At 38.6% G+C, this 27,681-nt stretch overlaps 1 protein-coding gene across 1 annotated transcript in view; it reads right to left on the bottom strand.

Annotated features, from left to right (window-relative positions):
• The window catches only part of LOC139741708 (semaphorin-1A-like), a 139,650-nt gene extending 115,800 nt beyond the window's left edge, over positions 1 to 23,850 (bottom strand). The window contains exons 1-4 of the mRNA XM_071652292.1: positions 23,675 to 23,850; positions 19,058 to 19,334; positions 7,251 to 7,390; positions 6,767 to 6,844 (exon numbers count right to left, since the gene is read on the bottom strand). Coding sequence (XP_071508393.1) covers positions 6,767 to 6,844; positions 7,251 to 7,390; positions 19,058 to 19,196 — 357 coding nt within the window. The 5' untranslated portion in view covers positions 19,197 to 19,334; positions 23,675 to 23,850. The remainder of the gene's footprint in view (positions 1 to 6,766; positions 6,845 to 7,250; positions 7,391 to 19,057; positions 19,335 to 23,674) is intronic.
• Between the last annotated feature and the right edge of the window lie 3,831 nt (positions 23,851 to 27,681).

Genomic DNA, 27,681 nt, shown 5'->3' with positions numbered 1-27,681 from the left:
AGGGTTCTATTCTGGTAACTACAACTCAATGCCTTTATCCAAGGGAGAAAGATAGGTGACGCACTCATTCGACTGTCAAAATCCTCACCTTGCATTGAATAAGTGCTCAGCTTCAACAAATGGGCAGGTTAATTTGTGGTGAGATTGGTTGCACTAATTATGTGACACGGGTATTCCCTGGCCAGACATTTTCTAACTAAACCTGCCAGGCTGTGTTACATTCGTATATTACATTCCCAGAACACAAGGGCCAACAAGGATGGAGTGTTAGGGGAAAGGGAATGTCTTACAAAATACTCTACTTTGTATCGCACTGCGAATGACAATCACTCATTCCACTTGCCACAAACGACTTTCTCTCTCTTTCTGAATCGATCGAAATCCACTTCATTGCTCCTCTAGGCAAATTTACGAGATTTATTCCCCTTTATTTCCCTCCGCAGTCTATGCACGAAGTAGGAGCTGGAGTGAATGCAAAAGAGTTTGAGTGTTAAAACTTAACATTTGCCAAATTTAAAGGAGTTCTTTTTCTTCTTTGAGTTTTTCATTTTCTTGCAAGTGTGTGTGGGAGGGAGGATGGGGGTTGGGATAGGTTATTAAACCAACATAGGACATCTATCACTGTAACAGAGTTCTGGTATTCATGGTCCCTGGGTTGAAAGGCAGATACAGCCTTCTTCCTCGAAAAATTATGCAAATAAAAAACACAAGTACAACAACACTGCCCGTACATATCATTCAAATGATCTATCATCACGTTCAGAGACATGTGCAATGTCCACACCTGAAGGTCAGAAAAAAATTAATTGTAGGTCATATATTATACGATGCGAATAACACAAAACATGATCTACCCTCTTATCGTAAACATAAATGAAAACATGCAGTATCAGTACCCAGCAGTAGTGTCATCAACCCCACCATGAGTGATCATACGTACATTGCCAATGTTCCACAAAGGGATCACTGTCCTCATCAAATTTATACATAATTTCACAAGAGCATGGTCACTTACATTATATCACAGAGTGAAATATTTTAGGAGACCACAATGGTGTCATTACCCTCATTAATACTATAGCTTTGATAATGGGTACATTCATCATATTACTCTATGAGTGGAAATTTTCAGTGTGGAAATATTTGTGCATTTCTCATGACCGGAAATTAGAGCAAAATTAAAGCACGCAAATATTTTTGTTTGTCATATCTTCCAGTAATTAATGTCTTAGTTCCATGGAAATCCTCTCATCTAGCTGAGCATCACTAATTTGAAAATATCCACTCTTCCAGTACCCTATTCTAGGCAGTGACTAGGCAATAGCATGAATATCAAGGATTGTTCGTGTCCGATTTAAAAAAAAATGACCAAGCATGCACACACTACAAGGTATTGTATGCATCTTCCCCTTGTTTTATTGCACTTCAAAATGGCATTTGAGCAAACCGACTCAACGAAATAGCATGACCTTCATCTGATTTAGCCGGTGATGCCGTTTTCTGGTAAAGTTCGTGGATTCAATTAGGAGTAGAAAAAAAAAATCAAGCCACCATCTGCTCGTGTACTTCTGCCGGTGATTACATGGACAGGTCTGACAGCAGTTGCTACATCACTAATTAAATGTGTTCACCCTTTCCTTGAAATTTATTTCATCATCATGTAACCAGCAATTGTCTGCTGGCCTTCAATAGTTGCAGGCATAGTTTCATTATCTCTCTCTTTAGCAAGCAAACTAACGAGAAAGACGAGTCATTGAATTTAATACTCCTATTACTTATAGACATCTTCAAGTTAACATCTGGCTCCTTCTATGTAGGTCTTCATGGATGTTGATGAAAGCAAGCCAAAGATTGGTGTTGTGTTGCATCAACAAATTAAAATACTGGCTCCGTAGATATAAGAATTTATCATTCAGCCACATTCAGATTATTCAGTTCTATACTCATAAAAATGTAAGGACCTACAATGTGTACATGTAATATCTGCATAGCACAGTTAATCTTGCAGCTATTTTGTGCCATTCCTTCTTTTATATTGACAGGAGATCTGTATTAAAGTTGGGAAGTTCTATTACAGCAACTTTGGTTACTTCATTTTCCTGAAGCTCGTCTATTTCACTCAAATGTTTTTTCTTCCTTCTTAAATAAAAGATATTACTAAAATATAAAATCATGCAAATACATACATACATACACACACACACACACATACGCACACACAAGAAAAAAAATCCTTCAAAACAGATCTCCCCTTGAATTTGTGTGGAACTTCTCTCCTTTACAATGTCCCTCTGATCACACCTTTGGTCAAACACTATCAATACAATAAATGTACAAGCCACTTTAAAACAAGCCTTTCCAAAAGAGCCTCCTTTTAAACAGAACTGATATTGGGTACAACACACTGTGCACGATTTTCATTCTCTATTTCATTTTTTTTTTTTTAAATGTTGAACATGTACATGTACAGTATCAGCTGAGAAATATATACCCCCAAAGAGATAAATAAAAGATACAACAAAAATATAGAACAAAGGAAAGGACAAAAACAAAATAGATGGAGAATCTTCTACCTTACTGTATACATTACATGTACAAATGTATGCTGTCAAGAATAGAGAGTTAGTAATTACTGTCACATCCAAAGGAAATAGAAGACTGCTGCTTGCAAGATATCAAACAAACACAGAGACACTAAACCTTGTCACCGTACATGTAGCTAGAGATGAGAGCCATGGGCTAAGCTTTGATTGGTGCCAGTCTACATTATACTCCACAGCCTCTCGCCAACCGTTTACGCTTCGTTCGGACATTGTTTGCACACCGGTCAGTCTTACGTCAGCTTTCCGAGCTCAGCCGTCGTTGGAGTGCCCTTCGCGTGAGCAAATATTTTGCTACGCTGGTTTTCCGATTTCAAGCGTCTCTCCATCTTGGAAGCATGGGTGTGATTTTGTGACTCGCAAGCTTTCCATGTTTGCAACAGGGGTCTACGACCAATTACTTTCCAGGATGAATAAAAAGATGATATTTCATGAGATTTCATTCTCATCGACTCTACTCTCCTACATTTGTTGACTGAAGTCTAAGAAAAATCCTTTGTGAATAGATGTAACAAAGTCCTTTTAGAAACATCTATACTAAAAGAACTACAAATCATCATTACGGATACTATTGCAAATGGTTTTTAAAATAACCTGCGCAGCAATTTGTATTTCCTTGTAATTTGAGCAATTACATGTAAGCACATTACACAGCTATTTCAAGTATACTTCACAGAGAGCTCTTACAGCTGGATTGATCTTTATAAACACTTGTTTCACACAAAAAAAAAAAGGTAAAAAGGCTTCACCTTCAAAACATTCAGCACAAAAGATTTCACTTTCGAGCCTTACAAATCCTTGATACAGTTTACATAGCCTCCTCCATTGAATATCTTTCTATCTTTGCTGCCATTCCCACTGATCTGCCTGACACCATTCATGAGTCACCTTGCTCTAGCGTCTCGCCACTCGCGATTACTATACCCTACCGAGAATGACAGTGAAATCAATACCCCATCTGATACTCCCCGAGCCTATATACACTACAAAGTATACCAGCACATCGCATCCGAAGATGAAAACAAGGGTGTAGGTCTCCTACATATACAGTACAAATTTGTGCATGCAAAGCTGATGACTGGTCTAATAGTTGTACAGCCTAACAGCTTTGGTCGTGTTGAAAAAAACCACCAGAGATATGTGACTTTTACTACAAATACACACATTAAAGTGAAAAGGAACGACAAAATATACTGGTACGTTGTAGGCCCCTATCCCTTGGTATAGAGTGCATTCTGCTGTAACAGAGCTGGGAAAAGAGTAACAAAATATTACATGTATGGCAGTGTAGAGGACTGTTCTTTGAAAGCAATTATTGGCAGTGACCCTGTTATCCCTCAAAAAAAAAAGTCTAAACAAAGAGAAAAATCTCTGTCAAGGAAGTATGATACAATATGGTGAGGTTAATACTACTGTATGACAAACTGAATACTACACTACACTACAACAGTGGTATGTACATGTTGAGACTTGGACAATATTCTTGGAGCGGCGCCTTTAATTCTTTGAAGTGTTTTGAGCACTCACACATTATCCTACTACTAGGATTTATGTCTAATATTGGTACCATACTTGATCCAAGAATCAACTGTTACCGCACAGTTGACTGCACATGCCTCATTACTGAATTCAAGCTCTTGCGGTATTATCCTGGATTCTGTACATTTTGAAAGCTATAGTAATGATTCAGAGACTCTAACCCAAAGTACCTTCTGATCTGGAGATTCTCCCGCCCGAAACCCCTTGCAAACGGGAGACTCCAAGTTGATGTGTGCGAAGTTCCTAGGGTTTTAGGTGTTCTCTGGTGCTATCTACTTGTAGTAAGGCTTATTTTTTCAACATACGATAGCAATAAGTAAGAAATCCTTTACACCGGGAGACACAGAGCCAGGGCAGGAGAAATTAAATCTCAAGCGGGAGAACGGGAGATTTTGCAAAAATGGGCTTTCAGCGGGAGATCTCCCGTCAAAAGCGGGAGAGTTGGAGTCTCTGATGATTCTAAAGCGAGCTTGAACTACAACATCAGATGATAATTCAGACATTAACTAAAGCTTGTATAACTTTCTAACAGGATTGCATATTGCATATCAACAGACCTAAGAAACTGATAGTTGCTGGTTCATCTGTGGAAACCATGTCGGTCCTAGAAAAGTTTGTACATCAACAACTTACAGCCTCTGTTATATACAAACAGTATAGTTATCTCCAGGTTTTGATTGTCCACTACCAGCATGAATACACTACTAAAATGCACAGAAAGACTCATATTACAAGTTATTACATATCAACTGACAGCTACATTTTGTAGCTTGGAAGAATAAGTGAAGGAAATGTCCTTGTGACACAGTTTAAATGAAGGGCCATAAAGGTTGGACAGTAAAAGTCTAGAGTTCCAGAGAATGTGTTGCCAGCATTTAATTAAAACTGAAACACTGTGTGACTACGAAAACTCTGAACGCTTTGTGTGAGACAACCGCTTTTAAAAGAAAACTTTAAAAAGATCTTCTGTTGACAAAATCCATTCTTTTTGGACTAAAGTATGCACAAATCTTTGAGCAACAAATTTCAGAGTGACACATACTGTAGAACTTCCACTTTGACTCAAAGGGGTAAAATGTCTGCATCCTCTCACCTACTACTTCAACTTATTGCAAGCTTTCAGCCTCGCCATCCTTATTCAAATACATTTCCACATCCGTGGTCATAATCATTATCCTTCTCATTCACCGTTATCACTGCCGTAGTGTCAACGACTCATTCATAGCAGAAATGATCACCATCACAAGATCTTGTATGGTATCTTCAAAGATTGCAGCTGTTAAAAATGTATCATCAGCAGTCTTTCCTCTATAACCATAGAAACAAACATCTCCCCATGGCAACATTTCATACCATTCATCCAAATGTTGTACACTTCACATCAGCATGAACAAACTCATGGGCCCCCTTTTCACAAAGCAATTTTAGATGATTGCAACTTGCAACAGCTTGCGGTTAGCGAGGTATCAACCAGGCAATAGCCAAACAGCCATGGTAACTGCAAGCCAATACTGTGACTTGTAGTGATCACAAAGTCCTCTTTGAAATGAGTTTGAAAAAGAGTAATCAGAACATTTTGTGACTCTCCTTTAAATGCTTCTGGCATCTTGCCATAAAATCACCTGGAAAATGCAATGCCTGTTGTGGTCAAAAAGAAAAGGGCAAAAACAGACTCCAGCGAATCTAATCGATAAGCTTTCATTCTGCACAACTTGCTAATCTCTGTTGAGGCCTGCCAATGATAAACAGTGAATGGTTCTACCACCTTTAAAGTTTCATTGCACATCCATCTGCATTGACATATCCATCTGAATTGTCGGCAAATCGTTCCCTTTGCCTCACGCCCAACCATCGCTCACCCAATCCACCCCGGCTCCACTTCCTCTCATAACTCGATGCGATCACATGATCCATCAATCCTGACATCCTACGGCAGCGGCCACCGCATTGTACGTACAGCAAGACCTATCATGTGACCACATCACACGATTCATCAGTCTGACAATCTCCAGCACCAGCCACCCTTTCAAAAGTCAAGTCTAGTGAATGTTGGCTCTCAATATTTCATGTGAGCGGATGTACATTGAAGATAGATGTAATCATTATCAAGGCGCTCGATAATACTTTGTTTTCATTTTCGTTTGCCTCAAAAATACTGCCAAATTGATGGCATCATATGATTTTGTACACTTTTTTGTCCTATCTCTGCTCAAAGAAGGGAAAAAACACTTTTGTTTACAAATGTGTTTCAGCATTTTCTATCACAGACGCTATCATGTTTTTCACAGACTTATCAAATAGTATGATGGTCCTTAAATGAGTACTATGGTATATTCCTAAAGCTCTAAAGAAAATTATTTGTTTTCCCAAATCCAAAATGCGTACATAATGTCTTCATGTCTGGAAGAATGATTTTCTCTTAAAGAATTGATCAAAGGAGATTTTATCAGTTTCTCAAGCCTAATTCTTTGCTGAGAATACGAACTGTAATCATTCTGGCTGACAAAGGAAAACAACAATCTATCACATCAAAGCCAATCAAATCTCCAGACTTGACTTCTGTAAAGCCAATGGCATCATCACCCCTTCACAGAATCAAAATAATTATAAAAATATGGTACCATTACCTCTTTGCCTCTCAGTAAATCTTCACATCTAACAGGTGAGCTGTCCAGTTGAACTCTTGGAACATTTACCTTCATAACCTGGAAAAGAAGAAATGTATATTTAAACATACAAATTTTTAACAAAAACATTGTATCTGTTCATGAACAAAATTAATCCATCAACGTCCTTGGGGAATTTTGGTTGGAGAAATCATGATATTGTCATAATTAATTCGGCACCTCTTATTAATCCTGCATATCAATAGGTTGCAGAATAGTAGGATGGAACTTGCTTGATTTTCTTTAAATTTGCACAAAATCAGCAACAAAAAGTATAAAAAAAACCAACAACAACAACATAAATTTGCATGTTGAAACAGAAAACAAACTTTAATCTTCTTGTGTTGCCAACGTAAAGATCAATATATATTAAGTCAATGACAGGCTTTGGATACAGACAATGTAACTCTACAGTGAAATGCCTGTACCTGCTGCTCCAACTTACCAATTCCAAGTTTTTTCTGTGAAGCTCGGTATAAGAGTTTTTTCCTCCAACGAGAACATGATCCCTGTTAACATCCAGTATCCTGTAGAAGGCATCTGGTGCATTGGTCTCGGCTGGGTAATAGTATAGGCCTTGGACATCTATGATGATATGGGGGAAGGGGTAGGTGGATAGAAAGGCAAGATGTTACAATGTCGAAATCTTAATTTGTTGAAGCCATTATCCAAATCATATCTTGCTTTTGATGGCAATCCGTCACTTTTTTTCATGCTAGTATACAATTTGTTTCTTGTCCTTTCTACATATAGCGTACAAGTACGTATGATCAATTTAACCATCTTCCAACCAAGTTACAGAGAAGGCTGCCAAAATATTCCATGATCACATTTAAAAAAGAATTCTTCTCTTATATGCAGACATTTTTTATCTTTATTTCATGTGAACAGTACTCAAAATGAGTTTTGTGGTGGGAACAATACAAAGTAGGCCTATATGTAATACACAATAACACCAAGAAACAGATATTTGCAGAAGACACAGCTGAGGCTGCATTGAATACCAGTGGGAATATTACATTAAAAAAATAATGCCTCCGGCACCACTTCGTGGCGGAGGCATAAAAAACAACAACAACAATCATACCACAAATAAAATAAACTGTAAGGAATATTATACATCTCTTTTTAAATCTAAAAATCATGTTTTCTTATTTTGGTGTTCAAAATAACCGGGCACAATATGTAATGAAATACAAAATGTACTGGTTGGCAGCTCTGGAATGGCTTCATTGGGCAGCAATACAATTTTAAAGGTCCCGTTTACCTTTGGGAGCAGTGATTTAAAAAAATGTTCAAGATATCACTTTTGATGCATATGTGTAGGTCAGTTATATCACAGAACATCCAACCATATAAAATTTTTGCAATAAAGCCTAAAATACAAGAAGATATCACTATTTTTCTCATTAAACCATAACTGTAGACGGTTTAGTCTGGAAACATTCTTATAATAAATATTGTTCACATTTTGTGTATATTCAACAATACTTAAACATCGGTTATACAGACCTGTTCAAATTTTCACATTGGTTGTTTCTATCCCTAACTCACACTTAAGAACTATTTTGAAGCACTAATGCTGGGTTTTTGTTTCATCTGCAAATGGTAAATTACGCCTTTAAGTGAAACTCTAGTCACAGAGTCTGCATTGAGACTATAATTATCATGTACACTTGTGATACTTGCGTTTAGTGCTTGATTGCATTAATTTATGACATGTACCCTTTGTATGGTTTTGTTATACCTCAATAAAAAAAAACTTGATATCATATGAGCATGTCATTAATAATCCTCATCAATAATGGTACTATTAGTACAGTTTCCATCTTGCATGCAGTACAGTGTGTGACACAGAGGAAGAGCTGATAATGTACACAAGTTGAGCCATGCGAGACATGCGCCAAACAGCACATACATTGTAGGAAGATAAAGATTGAAGATGGTCCTGCATGTCAGTCAGTACGCAGGTTTATATTTTCAAATATTTGTAGCAGGAATTTTATTCAAAATGTTGATAGACTTACGTGTAAGTGAAGAAACATGATTGATTAGTTTAACCATTAGGCAGTAACCGGTGGCGACGAAAAAAAAAAGAAGAACTTTGTTAAAAAACTGATCCATGTCTGTGGATTCCTTCTTCTCTGACAAAATCTCTAGCTTAGTACTTGGTATTGTACGCAAAGCTTTTTTAAAGCAGCAAGTAAAGGACTCTACCACACAGCACAGTGGGTAGATGTACTGTTGAAGACACAGTTAATTTGAAAAGTCACCTGCAGTGGCCCGCCTGTTTGTGGAGCTAATCACGGGGACAATACCCAGCCTTTCCTCACTCGATTAGGCCAGTTCTGGACCAGGCCTTTGGGCTATTCACAGCTAAGGTGTTTAAGTGGCACAACAGACTGGCGTGCCCTATTCAAAAGTGAGCACGCTCACCAGAGTTTCAATGTACAATATAGGCTTTACCCTCCCTTGTTGACTGGCTGCTTTTTTTATGTAGTCGATGGGTAAACACGTATTGTGTGCAGGGATGAGGCCTCAAATGGGCATGCCAGCAGTCCCATCAATTTGAATAATTGATGGATGGAGGTCCTGTGTACAGGATGGAGGCTTAGAACACACAACTGTGGTGTTGGTAAACTGTACATACAGATAGTATTCCAGCAATAAAGGAGTGGTGATTGTACCTTTTACTCTGGAAGGCCTGTCCTTCAAGTCACTGGGACACCTTCGTTCCAAGGTTTTACAGCTACATACTGTAATGTTTTTGGCCATATGCCAGATCAAGCAAGGATAGGCCTATGGTACAATGTGTATGTTCCAAGGGTTTTCATGTTCAAGTTTCATTATGATTGTCATGGAGCAATAAATCAAATAAACAGAGAATGATTCATTACCTGTACATAACAAGTAGGTCTGCAATGCTCTTGAGTTTTTGTATCTCTGTGCAAATATTTAGGTCCTACACCTTGTACTCAAGTAAAATGCACAAAGGGTTTACATGTACAGTACAAAAAGTTGTACTTAAGTTAAAAACAATAATTCTCACACTGAAGTACAGTAGATGATGCTTTATATTTCAACTTTAAACTCTCATGAACATTTGAAATAAGAAGTTTTGTGGGGAGATGATATCCTACATTTGTACTACCGGTACACTGTATTAAACTAAATTTTAAGGCCAAAGCAAAGAATAGAATAATCAACGAAAGGCTTGAGCATCAAAGGGACCTGAAGAAGAGGATGTGATACTTTCAAGTCTTCTACAAAAAGGAGGTCAGATAAATTATCTTCCTTGGTGTATGATTGTAAAATGCTTAATTTGTATGGTGAATGAGAGACAATGGAGTCATACAAATGAGAAAAGTCTTGGAATCAGGCAACACACACACTGGTACAGTAAGAAAGTTAAGAAACACTCCCAGGCCCATACTTTGTACCTCCTTCCTATATTCATTTTTTGTTCTTTTTTTCCCTTCAATAAACAGGAACAATCTCTTGGGCATCTAGCTTCCCTTTTCAGGAACTGCATTTAATCCCTCTAGGAACCAGAAATAATCCATAAAATGGATTGTCCGGCAATGAAAAAAGAACACATTCTCACAGATATAATCGATCCCAAGTGAACTCCTCAAGTAAGGCAGTTTTACAGCATGTTATACATTTCCAGTGGGTCTGTTTTTCGGCAACTCTGCAAACATATGTTTGCAAGTTTTCAAGTTGTGGAAATGGAGGGAACAAAGGAGGTGAAAAGAATGGGAGGGGGGTCCTACAGAGAAATAAATGAAAACATCTTGAAACCATTACAGGCCAAATCTGCACTGACAGATGGGGCTTGCTGGTAATGTACAAATCTCAGTTCCAGCTTGATTCACACAGATTTAATTCAAGCAACAGGTACTTTGGTGACCAGCATTTCCATAGCAATGACCTTGTAGAGGTAGGTACTGTACTCACACATATTGTACACATCTAGGGTAAATTGCATTTCTCTTTTGTAAACACATCTAGATGAATATAACTTGACAAAGGCATTTTACATTAAACAGTATGTGATTATGGCAGACCTCTACAGTGTATGTGACCATGCATCACAAAACCAACAAAAAGTCCCACCCTTGATTCTACATGAGGACTCAAAAAAGATGAAATGGGTCAAGCAAGTCAATCTTGAGTTTTTCATATTTCAGAAAGAGCTATTCTTCTTCTATAATATTATTCCTAAGGTTGGGATCATAAATTGAATGGGAAAGTGTGTTTTCAACAGTTTTTCCACAACCCCCCTTTTTTTTGGTAAAGTATTGAGATCAGGTAGAGGCCCCTTTTCATTTCATGAAAATCCTTTGCACACTCTTCACTTTCAACTCTAATAACTTTTTGAAAGGATAATGCTACTGCTTTTGGCATTAATCATGAACAGAATGTGTTAAATAGAGCATGCTCATTTTCAGCTTAAATCTGACAATCCCTTCATTGTTGTTGCTCCTGTGGTTTACATCCTGTTTTTTGTCCCATTCATCACATGGATCATTGGATGGCAGAGCCTCTTTTCTCAGTTCACACTTTTCCAGAGTGTGTGCTTTCTTTCCAATGTTTAATTTGAATTGGGTTATGAATCATTTTAAAGCTTAGAGTCTGCTCTGTTAGAATCTGTCATTAACAAAAAATCCATGTCTGGTGACTTTTTGTTGGTTTGTTATGCAGGGTCACATGTAGGCCTACAGTATGTGTAATTTCATTTTTTTTCCTGTATATGCCACTCTAACAATCCAAGGATAACAGGGAGAATAGTCACGCATTTCGCTGGTGAACTAAGCATTTGGGAAATTCTTGAAATAATGTACAAGTATGATTTATCTTTTTTTCTTTACCGCACAAGTATGATTATGACCAGCAGGAATATATACTGTACCCCCCTCCTCGATTGGCATCTCTATGAAAACAGTGTTGACATCTACCATGGTAGTTTGTTATGATATTTCTGTATTTCACTATGCGTTGGAACACATACACGTGTACATGTAGGGCCTACTTACAACTGTACACTGTTGGTGTTTTGCTTAATGTACAGTTGGTATCTTTTACATGCTTTGACATTTTCTCATTTTCTTTGTACACTCAACTGTCACCCAATGGCCCCAATTCACGAAGGTGGTACAAATGAAACCATGGTTTAAACCATGGACAAAAACCATGGAGCGCCAAGTGTTGCACGGAATATTTTGTTACGAAATTGGCCATTTCGTCGACAAAATGACCGTTTCGTTAACGAAATTATCATTTCTGGACGAAATGTTCATTCAGTTACAAAACGTTGTCATTTTGTTACAAAATGATCATTTCATCGACGAATAATGACTGATTTTGTAACAAAACATTCCATGCGACACTTGGCGCTCCATGGTTTTTGTCCATGGTTTAAACCATGGTTTCATTTGTACCACCTTCGTGAATTCGGGCCAATGTGTACCAAGTGATCATTACTGCCTGACTGCAGCCTTGGAAAAAATTTTGAACAAGAGGAAAAGTATCCCATCTCAAAATTAATACTAGTTCTTGGAGTTTCAATTCTGTAATTTTTCAGCTCATCAATTTTACTTTCCTGCTGCAATCTGATACATCTATTAGCGAAGAGGAGGTAATTGGCCACAAGGAGGGAAGGGAACATGAAGCCTAAAAGAGGAAAGGGTAGTACACTGTAGGAAAGTCACACAGTCTAAACTGAACTTCACTAGGGTTATAACAAGTGTACAGGTGTAGCTCTCATTTTTGTTTTCTTCCCCTACAACTGTAATTGGAATAATGACCGTGCAGGCGCATTTTTTTTTTTTTTTTTGGGGGGGGGGGGGGCAAAAATTTCTCTTTTTAAGTAACACTGACTTGACAGAATTCATATCTCACATCACACATGAAACTGTAACAAGCAGTTTAATCAATTGATTAGCATTTCCACCAAATCTTTCTCCCTGATAACAGTACGTTGTATCTGCAATGTTCAGATATAAGCAAAGTGCAGAGGTACATGTACTTTCATAATTATGCTACTATACAAGCATTTCGACTTGAACTGGTACTGGGACAGCTTTTAACACAAACAACGGCACTGTGCCATCTGGTTTAGTGCCTTCTTTTTTTTTAAAGGTGCGACTTAAAACCATGCTCAAGTTTTGAAGAATAATTTGTGTGCATCATACAGTGTACACCTCACCAACAAATTTAGGAGAACACTAAATGGAAACAAGCATGTATTGTACAAGTACAGCTGTAGTACTCTCACATGTTTAAATTTTGTATCCTGTTGGTATCTTCAAATTTAGAATGATTACATACAAATGTATTTCAAAAATGGAATTTTTCTGTATGTGCAGCCCTCAAGTACTACATATTGTATACAATATTGTACATTGTAGTCTGATTATTTTGTGTGATGCAATATCTTGCACAATGGAGCTATCCCGAGTGACTTTCAATTTGAAAGTTCCATTATTTTTTTTCAATTTTTAAATTCAAATACAGGTACGGTATGTTTTTCTTTTCATGGCATCTACAATGTACTACTACTAAACACATGTGGCAGTCTACTCAAGCCTTCACTGTGAAAGGTACAGGAAGAGCCTGACAAACTTTCTTTTTCTTTTTGAGAAATGATGTGAATAGTACAAAATACATACTACATGTATGACTGGTACAAACCTGTATGTGTTTTCTGCCCAATTACGATCTTTTCCTATTTAGTATTTAGTGTATTGCACATGTACACGATGTACAAGTACACATGTAGGCCTATGGCACTGTATGTACAATAGGACCAAGTGTCTACTGGTGCATTTGGATTGTTATGTATCTTTTAAGTGACCAACTTGAAGTTGGAAGTCTGAATTACAGTCAGTGTACATATCCATTGTGAGAACACATATTGTTGTTTAATTATTTTTTTTTTCAGTTCAAATTTTATTTCATATTTCCATTTTCTCAAGGATGAGATTACAAAATTATTGACAACAAAACAAGAATACAAAATATATAAAATCATATATTTTGATTTTTAGAAGAAAAAGAAAAAGAAAATAAACTTGACATCATTGGTCATATCGTGTGAAAATGTCACTAGTAAGTATAAGAAATATGATGGGGCCTACATATTCAGCTTTAAAGCTTGTAAAACTGTAGGTTCCCGAGTTCATAGGCATATAATTTTACACGGAGAACGGATATGTTTGTCTTGACCAACTAAAATTACACCAGTACAAAAAATCGATGAGTAATAAACTAATGAACCACACAGATATCGCACAAACCAGACTGCATACAAATCTCGCAGTGTTTGAATAAAAAAAATGCTATATTATTAAAAGATGTATTGGTACCATGAAATAACTTGAATACCTTGGTGCTGCGGACAAGGACAAAAGACTGGGAGCATAAAAAGGTTGCTAAAAGCTTGGTAGTGTGTATCCACTAAGTAATAACTGTTTTAATTTGCATTTGAAGGTGAATAAAGATAAGGAAGAAGGCCACATGCGTCATTCGCTAGCCATTGAATTTCAAACGATGATAACTCTTTCATTCAATGGCATAGATAACAATTTTTTGCTTTGAAATGATAACACAGGGAAAGCAGAACTAACAAACAGAAATCTCCCATCGATTTAAAAGGAGCCTGACCTCACTGGTCTACTGAACACTTTAGAAGAGTCTCTACAAGATGCAATGGAAATAGCCTCTCTGCCCGCTTCATGTCCCACACAGGTCACAACTTTTTTGTCTCTGTACAGGCTTGTACAATGTATCCTATCTTCTGTTTACATTTTTAGCCGTAATGCATAGTAATTTCTTAGAGAAAGAAAGAGATTGTGAAAAGTGTAAACAAGTGGACAGTCTATAACTGTACACGTACATCATGGCATATGTATACATTTTGTAGGCCTACATTGTACAAATCTCTAGTCTATATTTTGCTGCCATACAAATTATGTACAGTATAAAACTCATGAGACTTTCACAACATGCACGCAAACATACAATCTACAACTGTACACATACACTGCACAACTTCTGTTAGTGTACATCTACACATGTACCAGTATATACTTGTACATATCTACAATGAATGCGTACTGATATTGTACAGTACAGCTCTGTCTTTCAAACAAGATATGTACCTTCCAGTAAATCAGATAGAGCCAAAAAGCAAACAATGTGGGAGTGTGTGCATGAGTGTGTACGCGTAGTACACATTTGTCAGTGTTAGCCCTTGGTCTAGAGCAGTACTAACTGTACATAGTACAAAGGTGTGTACATATTCTTCTATTGTCTTCGGAAATTGACTGCAATGTGTGAGTAACTCTGTACACACGAACGTAACACACAACTGATCACAGAGAGAGGACTCTAGACTCATATAACACTCTGGAGATTACTATGTACAGGCAAACATGATAGAGGTCGCCTATTTGTAAAGAAAATTAATTAAAAAAACACCAAACACGATCTCCACGTCAGGTTGCATCACTGCACAGACAGGAAACATGTGAACAAAGGACCTCAGCTGGCAGGGACAACAAAATTGACCCTCCACTGTGGAGTGAAGGTCAAAAAATAAACTACAGTGTCATGTGCACTTGTGAAAATGTCCATACTGTGGCCAAAAGTACAGTGTACACTGTTTTGCCTTCAATCTCGGGAATCTTCCTTGGCAAAGCCAAAGAATCTTTAAAAAAGAAGTAATTAGGTTCTGGTATGTCCACCCTAAATAACTGCACGACTATCTGAGATTATGATCAGGAAAGTAGCCACATGTACAATTTACAACACAATTGTACACGTACATGTACATTGTACATCTCACAAAAGCAGTATAAATATTGAACTCTGTTTGGGACACTAAAGCAAGCAGAAAGTTGATGAGATATTTTTTTTTCACAATGAAACTGAAATTACACTTGGCCTAGATTTGTGGGCCATACAAGTGTATCCAATAAAAGCAAAGCCATCAAAATGCTCTCTGCAGTATTGGGGATGGGGAGGGGGCAAATTGATGCATAAACAATTGACCTCGGAATCATGCATCTTAAGGTATATGAAAGTAAGAGATTTTTTTTTTCAGGAAGGACATATTGAAAAAATTAAGTATAGAAACAAGGAAAAAATACACCATACAATTTGTATCATACCAATGTCCACATACACTTGATGGAGGGTGAAAGGGCCAGGGATGGCAACTGGTGTGTGTGTGTGTGTACAGTCCAGCATAAAAGACCATTGTAATGTACACATAGCAGACTAGGGAATTCACCTATTGTATGGCTGCCATTATATTCCTTCTTTTGTCTCCCCCCCCCCCCCCCCATTCCCCTTTTGTAATGCAGAAGAACTGGGATGTCTGTAAGCTACTTATCTATCTGGCTGGCTTTTGTTCCGAGCACGAGACATTGGCTCTGTACTGTACACAATCAGGATGCTCGGGTGTGCCAAGAACGAGGTACACATACACATGTATGTACTTTCTCAAAGTTAAAGCAGGGATGAGTTTGGGATTCCTAATGCTATCCCACAATGTATGGAGTACATGTATTAAAATTTGACAGAAGTGAAAGGAATTTGTTTCTTCACAGATCAGAGTGTAGTTTAATGGATGTTCTTCTATCGCTGTTACTTCCTGTTGGAGTAAGAGATTGCACACTCGATCTCAACTGTATTCCTGGGTACCGTTTCATAAAACTTGTTATCAGTAGCAACTGCAACATTTCTATGACAAGTCTGCTCTCAACCAATCAGATGCAAGAATTTCCGTAGCTTAAATACTAGCTATTGTAACTTGTTACTGATAACAAGTTTTATGACATGGGGCCCAGAAATCTAAGCTGCTTTCCTGATGGTATACCAAGAGAGGGCGAAAAGGAAGTAAGACACCAGGAGCCTGTTTCATAAAACTTGTCATCAGTGACAACTGCCACATTTCTATGACAAATTTACTCTCAGCCAATCAGATGCAAGGATTTCAGTAGCTTGTCACATCAATGTATGACAATTTGTCACTGATGACAAGTTTTATGAAACGGGCCCCTGGTATCCATTCCAAGTTCAAAGTGTCACTGCTGTGATACGTTTGTAAGTCAGGAGTACACTGTACTGCTTCCTTTACAGAAGTACATTGTAGAAGGTTCAAATCCTGGACTGGCTTCTTTCACTTTTTCCCCCAATAGGTGTTTTTGTCAAAAGAACACAACTACAATTTTATACATTTTATAAACTGTACCAATATTGGAGCCCCTTACTTCTAATGTCTTATCATTATTCGGTGCGTGACTTGAAAGACACGGTATCTCAAATCTGTGTCTCCTGGCGGTGCGTGTGCGATTTTGAAGATCGTATTGAGCCGGCGATATCTCTACTGACATCTGATGACGTCAGAATCCACCCAAGAATCGAAGTGAATATGATACTTCCTGATCTCACCCAGCAACCTACACTCTCTGACAGCTTATCTTCAAGAAAGCACCCACCAGAAAGGTGAAGATTGCAAGCGTCGGTGTTGGTCTCACTGGCTTGGTGTTGACAGACGGATGCATTTTCATCCACACTTTACTGCTGTTATCCTACCGTATTCTAATTGAAGCCTCTGTCCAATGAATTTTGCAAGCAAACACTGATGATCAATTTTTAACCGCATTATATACACATATTCACTGGTGTACAAGACAATTCAGAGGCCCTGTTCACTTTCAAGCCTGTATGTACAATGTACACAATCTCTGTACATGTATGTACACACACACTGTCTTTGAGATACATTGTACTACTTTCATAAAATGTTAACATGTAGATTATGTGTCCTACATCAGCAATGCATCTCAGAAAAGTTATTAGGAAATTGTCATGATAGGGTGGGGCAGGATAAATGTGCACTGGTGTGTACAATATGTATACCTGCTTGTCTGAGTGTCTTTTTGATAGCAGGTGAACACGTTATGGCAAAAGTGAAGGGATAAGACACTGTAAAAGTGAAAACTTTCACACCATTCATTTTTGCATTGGACCAGTGTCACTGAACTTCACTTGTTCATAATTCATGGATGGAATCATAATTTGTTTTTAATTAAATTTGATATACATTGTATCACTGGTGTTATTACCTCCGCCAAGGGAGGAGGTTATGTTTTCGTTACCGTTGGTTTGTTCGTTCGTTTGTTCGTTCGTTTGTCCTGTGCGCAAAATAACTCAAAAAGTAGACAACGGATTGGGATGAAACTTGCAGGAAAGGTTGAAAATGACACAAGTAACAAACGATTAACTTTTGGTAGTGATCCAAGAATTTTTGGGGAATTTATGAAGGATTTTAGATACTTTGGCAGGGAGGGTCAGTGAACTTCGGAGTTCAGGCTGCCCATATTTGAGGTTTGCATGCGCGCACTAAAGTGTGTGCTCTAGTTTCTGCTGGGGTGAGGCATGCAGTGTGCAGCTGAGGGTTTATGACGTAACAAAGGCTTCTATATCGGCGACTTTCAGCACATCATGGGTGGAAATATCTCTATGGAAGAACAAGATCAGTGGTGAAAATGATTTGCATGCTTGGCGGAGGTCTGCGCTCTCAGAGTGCTTTTCTAGTTATTTTCATGATTTGGTTGAGTGAGAAATTCATTCAAATTTCCATTTATAATAGATGTACAAAAGACTAAATCTGAATAGTGTAATCATGAAATTCAACCTCTTTGCACTCCTTCAACTTACAATCTATGCCAACTAATTGTCACAGGACATGTTCTTCTTCTTTAATAAAATAACTACAACATGACAAAATTCTTTTAAAAAGTCAAATTTTATGTTTTTAATATACACTGTACATGACAGGTCACTCAAGCCCCAAATTCTAGTATGAAGCTGATTTGGTCCTCTACACTGTACCTGAAACATCAGTTCCTGCTTCCAGCAACCTGACACATTAGGCACTAGTGGACGGTGCAAGTTTCCTACAGACACCTATGCTATCGACTCCTCCAATAACGCTTACGTTTAGACCCATTTCCACCTCTGACTTTTGATTTGTGATGTCCCAGTGCTGTTCCACACAAGACAATGACAACTCAAGCACAGTATGTTAAACTGTGAAGGGGGAACCATGGCTCATACAAGTGTACATGACAATAATGCTACTGAGTAAAGTTACACTAAATAATGCTTCAAATAATCTGAATCTGAAGAAACAAAAATAAAAATGAAAAGATAAAGGAGGTGGGGGAGGGAGACACTCACCTGTGACTTTTTGACTTTGTCTGGCAACAAATACTGTATTCTCGGTAATGCCAGCAACAAAACATACATGTATGACTATAAAAGCAAGAAGATGTAATGTCTGATGCCTAAAAATGTCTGTTTTCGCTCTCAACTCCATCTTGATATCTGGCAAAATGTAGCTCAACTCCTCACAAACTGCTGGTCAGTGACTGCTGTCATAAAGTCCGACTGGACGTCATCGGGGCATGCCACTTGCACCAGGACTGTATAATCCACCACGTTTAGCCACTTGGACCTGAAAGTACATTGTAGGAATGGGATGCAATTAATAAAGAGCTGCTATTAAAATGTTGCTTTTCAGTGATGATCATTTAAACACAACTGCTTACAATGTATTTCTGAAGTCTTTCTTCTGTGTCACTAGTGGCCCCTCCCAGACAGCTGTAAATGTTTAATACGTTGTCCATACTAGACTACCAGTAGTAATTTTTCTGTTTTACGCTGTTACTTGTAAAACTATTGTTTGACAATGTAACTTCAGTTGTATTGTTCTGTACATTGAAACTTTGCCTAGCCTCTTGACAAAGATTCTGCTGGGGTCGAAAGCTCTACGTAAGACCTCATTATTTTGACTCCATGGGACAGGATGTAGGTCAAGAGATTCTGGGGCCACTTATAAATGAATTATAGGAGAGGGACAAATCATACTGGATTTTCTTGAAAACACAGAATTATATTGGTTTTTTAGAAGTACATATAGACCAATTTTCTGGGGGAAAAACAAAATCAATTCTAGTTTAATACTGGGTTTTAATCTGCTGATGAATTGACAAATATCCCAGTGTTTTCTCAATCAAGAATTGGCCCAGAATATTGGAATTATGTGGGCAATGTATGCAGACTGAAACCCTATGTAATTGAGGGCAGGAAGTCCCATGAATACACTATACAAGCAAGATAACAAATCTGAGGGTTACTTCAAGTATCTGAAATAAAAACAACTTTGCAAGTTTTCAAATGGTACAAATATTTACTACTCAACAATTGCAGAAAGAGGTGAGAAACACCACTCATGGTTGGCACATGACCAAAAGATCGTCTGTATCTTTCCATCAGGGATACAATGTATGTTCACATCTGGCTTAATAGAATCCCCTCAGAGGAGAGCCGTACATGTCAAAAAATGATAAAAATTCCTCTGGTCAGACGGATTTTTCTGTCCAGGTTGGCACCTGATTTGACAGTGTTCCAAACTCACTAAAAAAACTGCTGTTGATATCTGACTGAGGTGAAATTAATAGGCACTTGGCCACTGAGACGGTGCCTAGAGCCTAATGGTGACTTGTCCTTATCCCAAAGGCGCCAAGTATCCAACACAAAACACACTATCACAATGATGTAAAAAGGGATATCCTTGATTTGTTACATTGTGTACTGCATGTTGAATTAAAGGACAAGTCCACCTTCATATACATAAGGATTGAGAGAATGCAGCAATATTAGTAGAACACATCAGTGAAAGTTTGAGGAAAATTAGAACAATCCGTTCAAAAGTTACGAAATTTTGAGTATCTGCGCAGTCACTGCTGGAAGAGAAGACTACTACAGTGTATGATGTCACATGCGTACAACTATATAAGGAAAATAAAAAGAGAATTTCACAAAACTTTACTTTTTGAATAAAGTGCACATTTCTTCGACTTGCTACTGACGTATGTTAAGGGTATTATTCCCCCTGCCTTCCGAAAGAGAGAAGTCGAGTGTTCTTTTGTTATGCAAGAAAAATGGAAATATGTTGAATTTTCTTTATTCTTTCTTTATATCGTTGTACTCATGTGACATCACAAGCTATAGTAGTCTTTTCATTCAGCCGTGACTGAACAGAAACTTCAAAAATTCATAACTTTTTAACGGATTGTCCGATTTTGCTCAAACTCTCACTGATGTGTTCTACTAATTTCACTCAACCCACATGTCTATGAAGGTGAACTTGTCCTTTAACTACTTTGTCTTTCTGGTGCAGGCCCCCCTAGAATACTAAACAGTGTATAAACAAATGATGGGGCTACCCTGGGTACAGAAAACTGAATAAATAAATAAACAAATAAATTAGATGTCAAACTGAAGATTCTGGGTTAAACGTTGGGACGGTGGGATGATCAATAAAGTTTTGGTTGTAGTGGGGCTACAGGTTTCCATCATTTTCGGATGATTTATTCATATATTTTTTTAGATAATGAGAAACCTTTTAATTCTAAGAAGAATTCAAAGTTCGTTTGAGCAAAAGTGGCTTTGAAATGGCTGAGATATGTATACCGTTATCCAAAGTATTTTAAGTGATTCTAATGAAAGGTGGGACCCACCTTTTCAGAATCACTTTGTTTTACTTTGTTTTACTTTGTTTTTGGATACCTCAGCCTATTCAAAAAAAGTATTCTAAATGTATCTACCTCGCAAGACATTGAAAAGCTGAATCCTCACCTCAACCCACAGCTATAGTCATGGACTCGACTCTAGTATTTTATTTGAATACTATTCATGACTACCTTCCCTTTATTTAAATCAAATTTTCTACTCTCCTAATTTGTATCCCATGAAATGAATTATCTTGCCGTTCTGTTGGCGTTAGTTAGGTTCTACTTTAACATAGCTCGAATCTCGAAAATGAAACACAGCTCACAGCTGCAATTAGTAATTACTAAAATGAGTAATGTACCGGAAACCCTCCTACATTTGTACATCTGCAGCCAGCCGAGAGACAACCCGCGGCCGCACATGGACAGGTGGGGTATGAACCGCGGCCGTTGTTTGGCTACCGCCCCTGGTTGGTTCCTCCATTTATAATACCAACAACCGCTTGAACTTTGAACATGTACATTGTACACAACGTCTGCCTTTTTATCATTTCAAAATCCCTCTGACTATGACACGCACTCCTTTATCTATTCATATAAAGCGTATTTACTAGAACATCCGCTTCCACCAAAATGAAACAGAATAAATACTAATATCTGATCCACTAGCAGCACCTCCAAAGTTCGTGAGTGGCTTAGTGCTAGTCAGTCCGGGAAACCCGCTCATGAGGACCGCCCCCGCGTACGAGGATGGTCCCTCCTCATGAGGACCTCCCCCCTCCTCATGAGGCCCCCCGGGGAACGCCTCATGAGGCCCCCCCTTCACTTCTTATTCATCTCACATCTGACGTATAAATTGTCGCAACTTTGCACGGTGATTTTTTGTTACACACACATGTCCACTATCCATGATGAAAAGAAGAAAAAATCCTGTCTGTTTTTTTTTTTTTTAAATCGAGTTTTAATCACCCGATGCAGAGCGCCCATCAAAACACGGGCGCCAACGCGTTCGCACAATGCAAGACTGCCGCACCTAGCGGCCTGATCCGACTAAATATTTTCGATGCTTTTTTCTGCGGCTCTCACCTCTCCGCGCACGAATCAACCTCGTGAAGCTGAAGTCTGACATCTTTTTACACAAATTCGTAACGAGAAAAATTAAATCAGTACTAACCTGATCTTGTCCATATATTCCAAATTACTATTCCACACTGATAGAGTAGGTGGGTAGATGACATACTCCAGTTTGTTAGCAAAATAATCACTTTGTAGGTATGACGAGTTCACTTTCTTCGTCAATTCCGCCCACGATTCCGCCGTTTGGGCGCTTTTTCTGGAATCATCCCGCGACGCGACGTACGTCGCATACATCACGCAACCAGCACATACTAAGTACCAGTCTGGTATGTGCTGGATGCGTGATGTGATGTCGCGGGATGATTCCAGAGAAAGCGCCCAAACGGTAAGCGGGCGGCGGAATCGTGGGCGGAATTGACGAAGAAAGTGAACTCGTCATACCTACAAAGTGATTATTTTGCTAACAAACTGGAGTATGTCATCTACCCACCTACTCTATCAGTGTGGAATAGTAATTTGGAATATATGGACAAGATCAGGTTAGTACTGATTTAATTTTTCTCGTTACGAATTTGTGTAAAAAGATGTCAGACTTCAGCTTCACGAGGCTGATTCGTGCGCGGAGAGGTGAGAGCCGCAGAAAAAAGCATCGAAAATATTTAGTCGGATCAGGCCGCTAGGTGCGGCAGTCTTGCATTGTGCGAACGCGCTGGCGCCCGTGTTTTGATGGGCGCTCTGCATCGGGTGATTAAAACTCGATTTAAAAAAAAAAAAAAACAGACAGGATTTTTTCTTCTTTTCATCATGGATAGTGGACATGTGTGTGTAACAAAAAATCACCGTGCAAAGTTGCGACAATTTATACGTCAGATGTGAGATGAATAAGAAGTGAAGGGGGGGGGCCTCATGAGGCGTTCCCCGGGGGGCCTCATGAGGAGGGGGGAGGTCCTCATGAGGAGGGACCATCCTCGTACGCGGGGGCGGTCCTCATGAGCGGGTTTCCCGGACTGTAGTGGGACACTTGGCGCCGCGGCGCAGCACACATAACGAACGATTGGTACCGACTGACTACCGGAGCAACCGCCGCGACACACCTCATCCACGCCGCTGTAACCAACTCCAGAAGACAGTGGAGTTTCAGTTGCCAAGAGCAAAAATAACGGGTAAAACGGCGAAATCACGACAATATCGAAAATTTACTCACCTTTGTACCAAAAGGCTCTAGAACCCTACAAGACGTAGATTCCTGTTTCAAAGGGGTAGATGAGGAAAGGTCGATCTATTCCACTTAAACGTATCCAAGCTGTAACGTTAGTTCGTCGAGTGTCGCTGTTTTCCAGTTCCTTGAACAACTTGACTGCCAGTAGTTGCATCACAGAAAAAGCTGGCTACGCTTGCTGGATGCAGTGCGGAAGCGCCGTACGTGGTGCTAGTGGTGCCATGCCGTTCATGCATTGCGTATGGTAGAAACCACACGGAGGTGAGACAAAACTAAACGCATACACTTTGCAAGAGGTCGCTCTTCATTTTTAAAGAAGAAGAATGACTACTACCGGTAGCGGAGTATAACACTACGCGTTAGTGGGCCTAGAGGTTTCACTTGAATTTTGATCATAGATTTTGAGATTTGGATTTTTGGGGTTGTTTGTTGTTGTTTTTTTAAGATTTTCCCGTAAGAAAACAACGAGTGTTTGTTAGCAGGCACCTATACCAGCTTTAAGTGCCCTATGAAAGAGAAGACTAGGAGAAAATTCTTACTCGAACCAGTGATCTCGAAATTAATACAGTATAGTCCTTGACCTTATTCTCCGAGTCTAATATACCATCGGGTACTTTAAAGATTTTCTGACTATATACTGAACAAACTGTGAAAAAAAAGTGAAACCTAAAAGGAAACGGAGCTATGATTCAAGATGGCAATGTTGCAACTGTCTATTCGACTTCGGGGTCAATAATTATATATAAGAATTATTAAGGTTAGAACAGTTTCATCACCCTATGATTATGATGATGGTGATGATAATGACGATGTTCATTATTATTATCATTATTATTATTGTTATTATAATTATTATCATCATCATCATAATCATCATTATTATCGTCGTTATCATCGTCGTCATCATCATCATCATCATTATCATTATTAGTATAATTCTTTTGGTAAACTGGAACCAGGCGCGCCGGAAGCAGTTTTGGATTGGGGGGGGGGGGGGGGGGCAAATATTGGAGGGGGCTCACGATAGACCATACATATGTTACACAATATACACATACACACACATACACACACACACACACACACACACACACACACACACACACACACACACACACACATATATATATATATATATATATATCCCTAGTTGGCACCTTAGGGAGACATATTGGGGGGAAGTGTCTTCATTAGGGAGACAACTGGTCATTAGGGAGACAATTTTCGTGTCTCCATTGCGTAAACTGCCATTGAACATGTATATAAAAATTTGCATATAAAACAAATGGAAATGTCTTCCAAATGACCCATCTAGGAGTATATATATATATATATATATATATATGTACAATGGCGGGGGGCACCTTGTGGAAGAGTAATTTTGAGGGTGTGTATGCTTGTGCGTGTGTGCGTGCGCTGTCAGTCTGCAAGCTTGGGACTACAATACATTACGGAATGTGATACAGTCATTGAGCAACATTGTAAGTTTTCCTGCATGGATTATGGAATGACGGTGTGAAACGACAAGCACTGTCAGCAACATCATCAGGAGAATTGCATAACAATAAAATGCGAGCGAGCGGAGCGAGCGAGCTTGAAAATTTTGACATTTTACAGTCCAAAAACTGCCGTTTGTAGCTATATCTTTCGCTTTGGAAATTAAGGGGGCGCACCGGGCGCAACTGCTGGCAATTATTGGAAGCAACATTAGGAGAATGGCATAACGATTCAATGCGAGCGAGCTTGAAAATTTGACATTCCACAGTCCCAAAACTGCCGTTTGTAGCTATGTTTTTCGTTTTGGAAATTAAGGGGGAGGCGCACCGCGCTCAACTGCTGGCAATTACTGGCAGCAACGTTAGGAGAAAGGCATAACGATTAAATACATTGTACCAGCGAGCAAAGCGAGCGAGCTTGAAAATTTTGACATTTTACAGTCCCCAAACTGCCGTTTGTAGCTATTTTTTTTTTTTCGCTTTGGAAATTAAGGGGGGGGGGGCGGCCCAGGCGCAACTGCTGGCAATTGCTGGCAGTAACATTCTCTTTTACAATGGTATAACGATTAAATGCGAGCGAGATTGAAAATTTTGACATTTTACAGTATAAAACTGCCGTTTGTAGCTATACTTTTTTCGCTTTGGAAATTAAGGGGGGGGGGGGGGGCGCACCGGGCGCAACTGCTGGCAATTACGCAAGGAAGCAACATCAGGAGAATGTTCGCTCGCATTCAATCGCTATGCAATTCTCCTGATGTTGCTGCCAGTAATTGCCGGCAGTTGCGTAGCGATTGAATGCGAGCGGAGCGAGCGAGCTTGAAAATTTTGACATTTTACAGTCCCAAAACTGCCGTTTGTAGCTATATTTTTTCGCTTTGGAAATTAAGAAAGGGGGGGGGGGGTGCGGGCGGGGGTTAAAACTATTTTCCGGGAGCGCTACCTATACGTCAGGTGTCACATTAGTAACAACTAGCTGTGGAAGAGGAACGTATAAAGGAAGATTTTTTTTCTTAAGGGGGGCACACGTATAAAAATTACAAAACAAAGAAGAATTTTTAAAAAGTTGCTTCAAAAGGAGGGTTGGCATGGGCCAGTTGTGCCCGCCTCTATCCATCAGTGCTTATAAAGCTAACATTTTGATATTCACACGATTTTCCATAGCCAAAGACCTCTAAAAACTGCAACGGTTACAATTGAATGCGGTTGAGATAATCTGCTCACACGCAACGAAAAATGAATGTCTAAACATTTATGAGAGTATAGAATTACTAGTGTTAGCTAATAAGTTTCCCTATTTGTATTTTATCCTTATATATATATATGTCTATTTTTTAATTTATTTTTATCTATTTATTTTTTTATTTTTTATTTGTATTATTAGTATTACTATTATTATTCTATTCATTTATCTTTTTTTTTTTTTTTTTTTGGGGGGGGGGGGCTTTTTTTTGGGGGGGGGGGGGGCAAAAATGCGTTCCCCACCCCCCCCCCCCCCACACACACACACACACACACACTTCCGGGGGTTCTGCCGTTTTCGGCACGTGGAGAAAAAAACAAGCGAAACGGTGGGAGAAAACTAAACACAAACTTATTTCAGAACAAAGAAAAAGGCTAGCAACTTACTGTTTGCTATCCCTCATGGTTACGTGGGTTGAGAATGATGTACAAGCACTGTCTCCTAAGGGCGACGGCGGCCTGAGAGAAAGTTTTGATTTCGATCTAAAGTGGGAGGCTATGATGATAGATATGTGGATTGAGTAAATGTAACTCTATCAATATTACACAACAGTGAAGTTTGAGGAAAATCAAACAATCCGTTCAAAAGTTTTGAATTTTTAAAGCGTTTGCGCCATGAGTAAATGAGAAGATTACGACAGGACTGGTAGCGACATCACAGCCTGCAAAACAACGATGTAAAGATATAAAGACGATTCAATATATTTTCATGTTTCTAGCATTATAAAAGAACATTTGACTTACCTTTTATCAGAAAGCGAGGGGAATTATACTTATCTTAACATTATGTCGATATTAGTAACATGTCGAGGGAATATAATTATGTACTCTTCGTATAAAACGGAATATTTTTTTTTTACTTCTCTTGATATCTTCTCTACATCGTAGCCCGCAGTGACCGCACCGAGGCTGTATAATATCATGTATTCATAACTTTCGAAAGGATTGTTCAATTTTCTCATTATTCATTTATTTGTTTTTTTTTTCTACTAATATTGCTGCATTCGTTCAGTCTACATCTTTGGATATCATTTCCTCTTCCCTTTTAAGTTTAGTATTGGTGTGCCCTTTTTGCCCAAAGTTTGTTCAATCAAACAACAGCTTCCTGGAAACAAAATAAACGAGAAAAAAGAAGACTAAGAAAAAAAAGAAGAAGAAATGACGACGGGATACTCAATATCACAGCATTGTTATTATAGGCTCACTCACACAACTGATATTTGTATACATCCTTTTTTTTTCTCCCAACAAACAGAT

The sequence above is a fragment of the Diadema antillarum genome, unplaced genomic scaffold, assembly GCF_040938485.1.
Source record: "Diadema antillarum isolate AM-2024a unplaced genomic scaffold, OU_Dant_1.0 seq00000946_RagTag, whole genome shotgun sequence".
In the NCBI taxonomy this organism is placed as follows: domain Eukaryota; kingdom Metazoa; phylum Echinodermata; class Echinoidea; order Diadematoida; family Diadematidae; genus Diadema; species Diadema antillarum.
The sequence above is the reverse complement of the archived record's forward strand: the minus strand, read 5'-3'. Positions and strand labels throughout refer to the sequence as shown.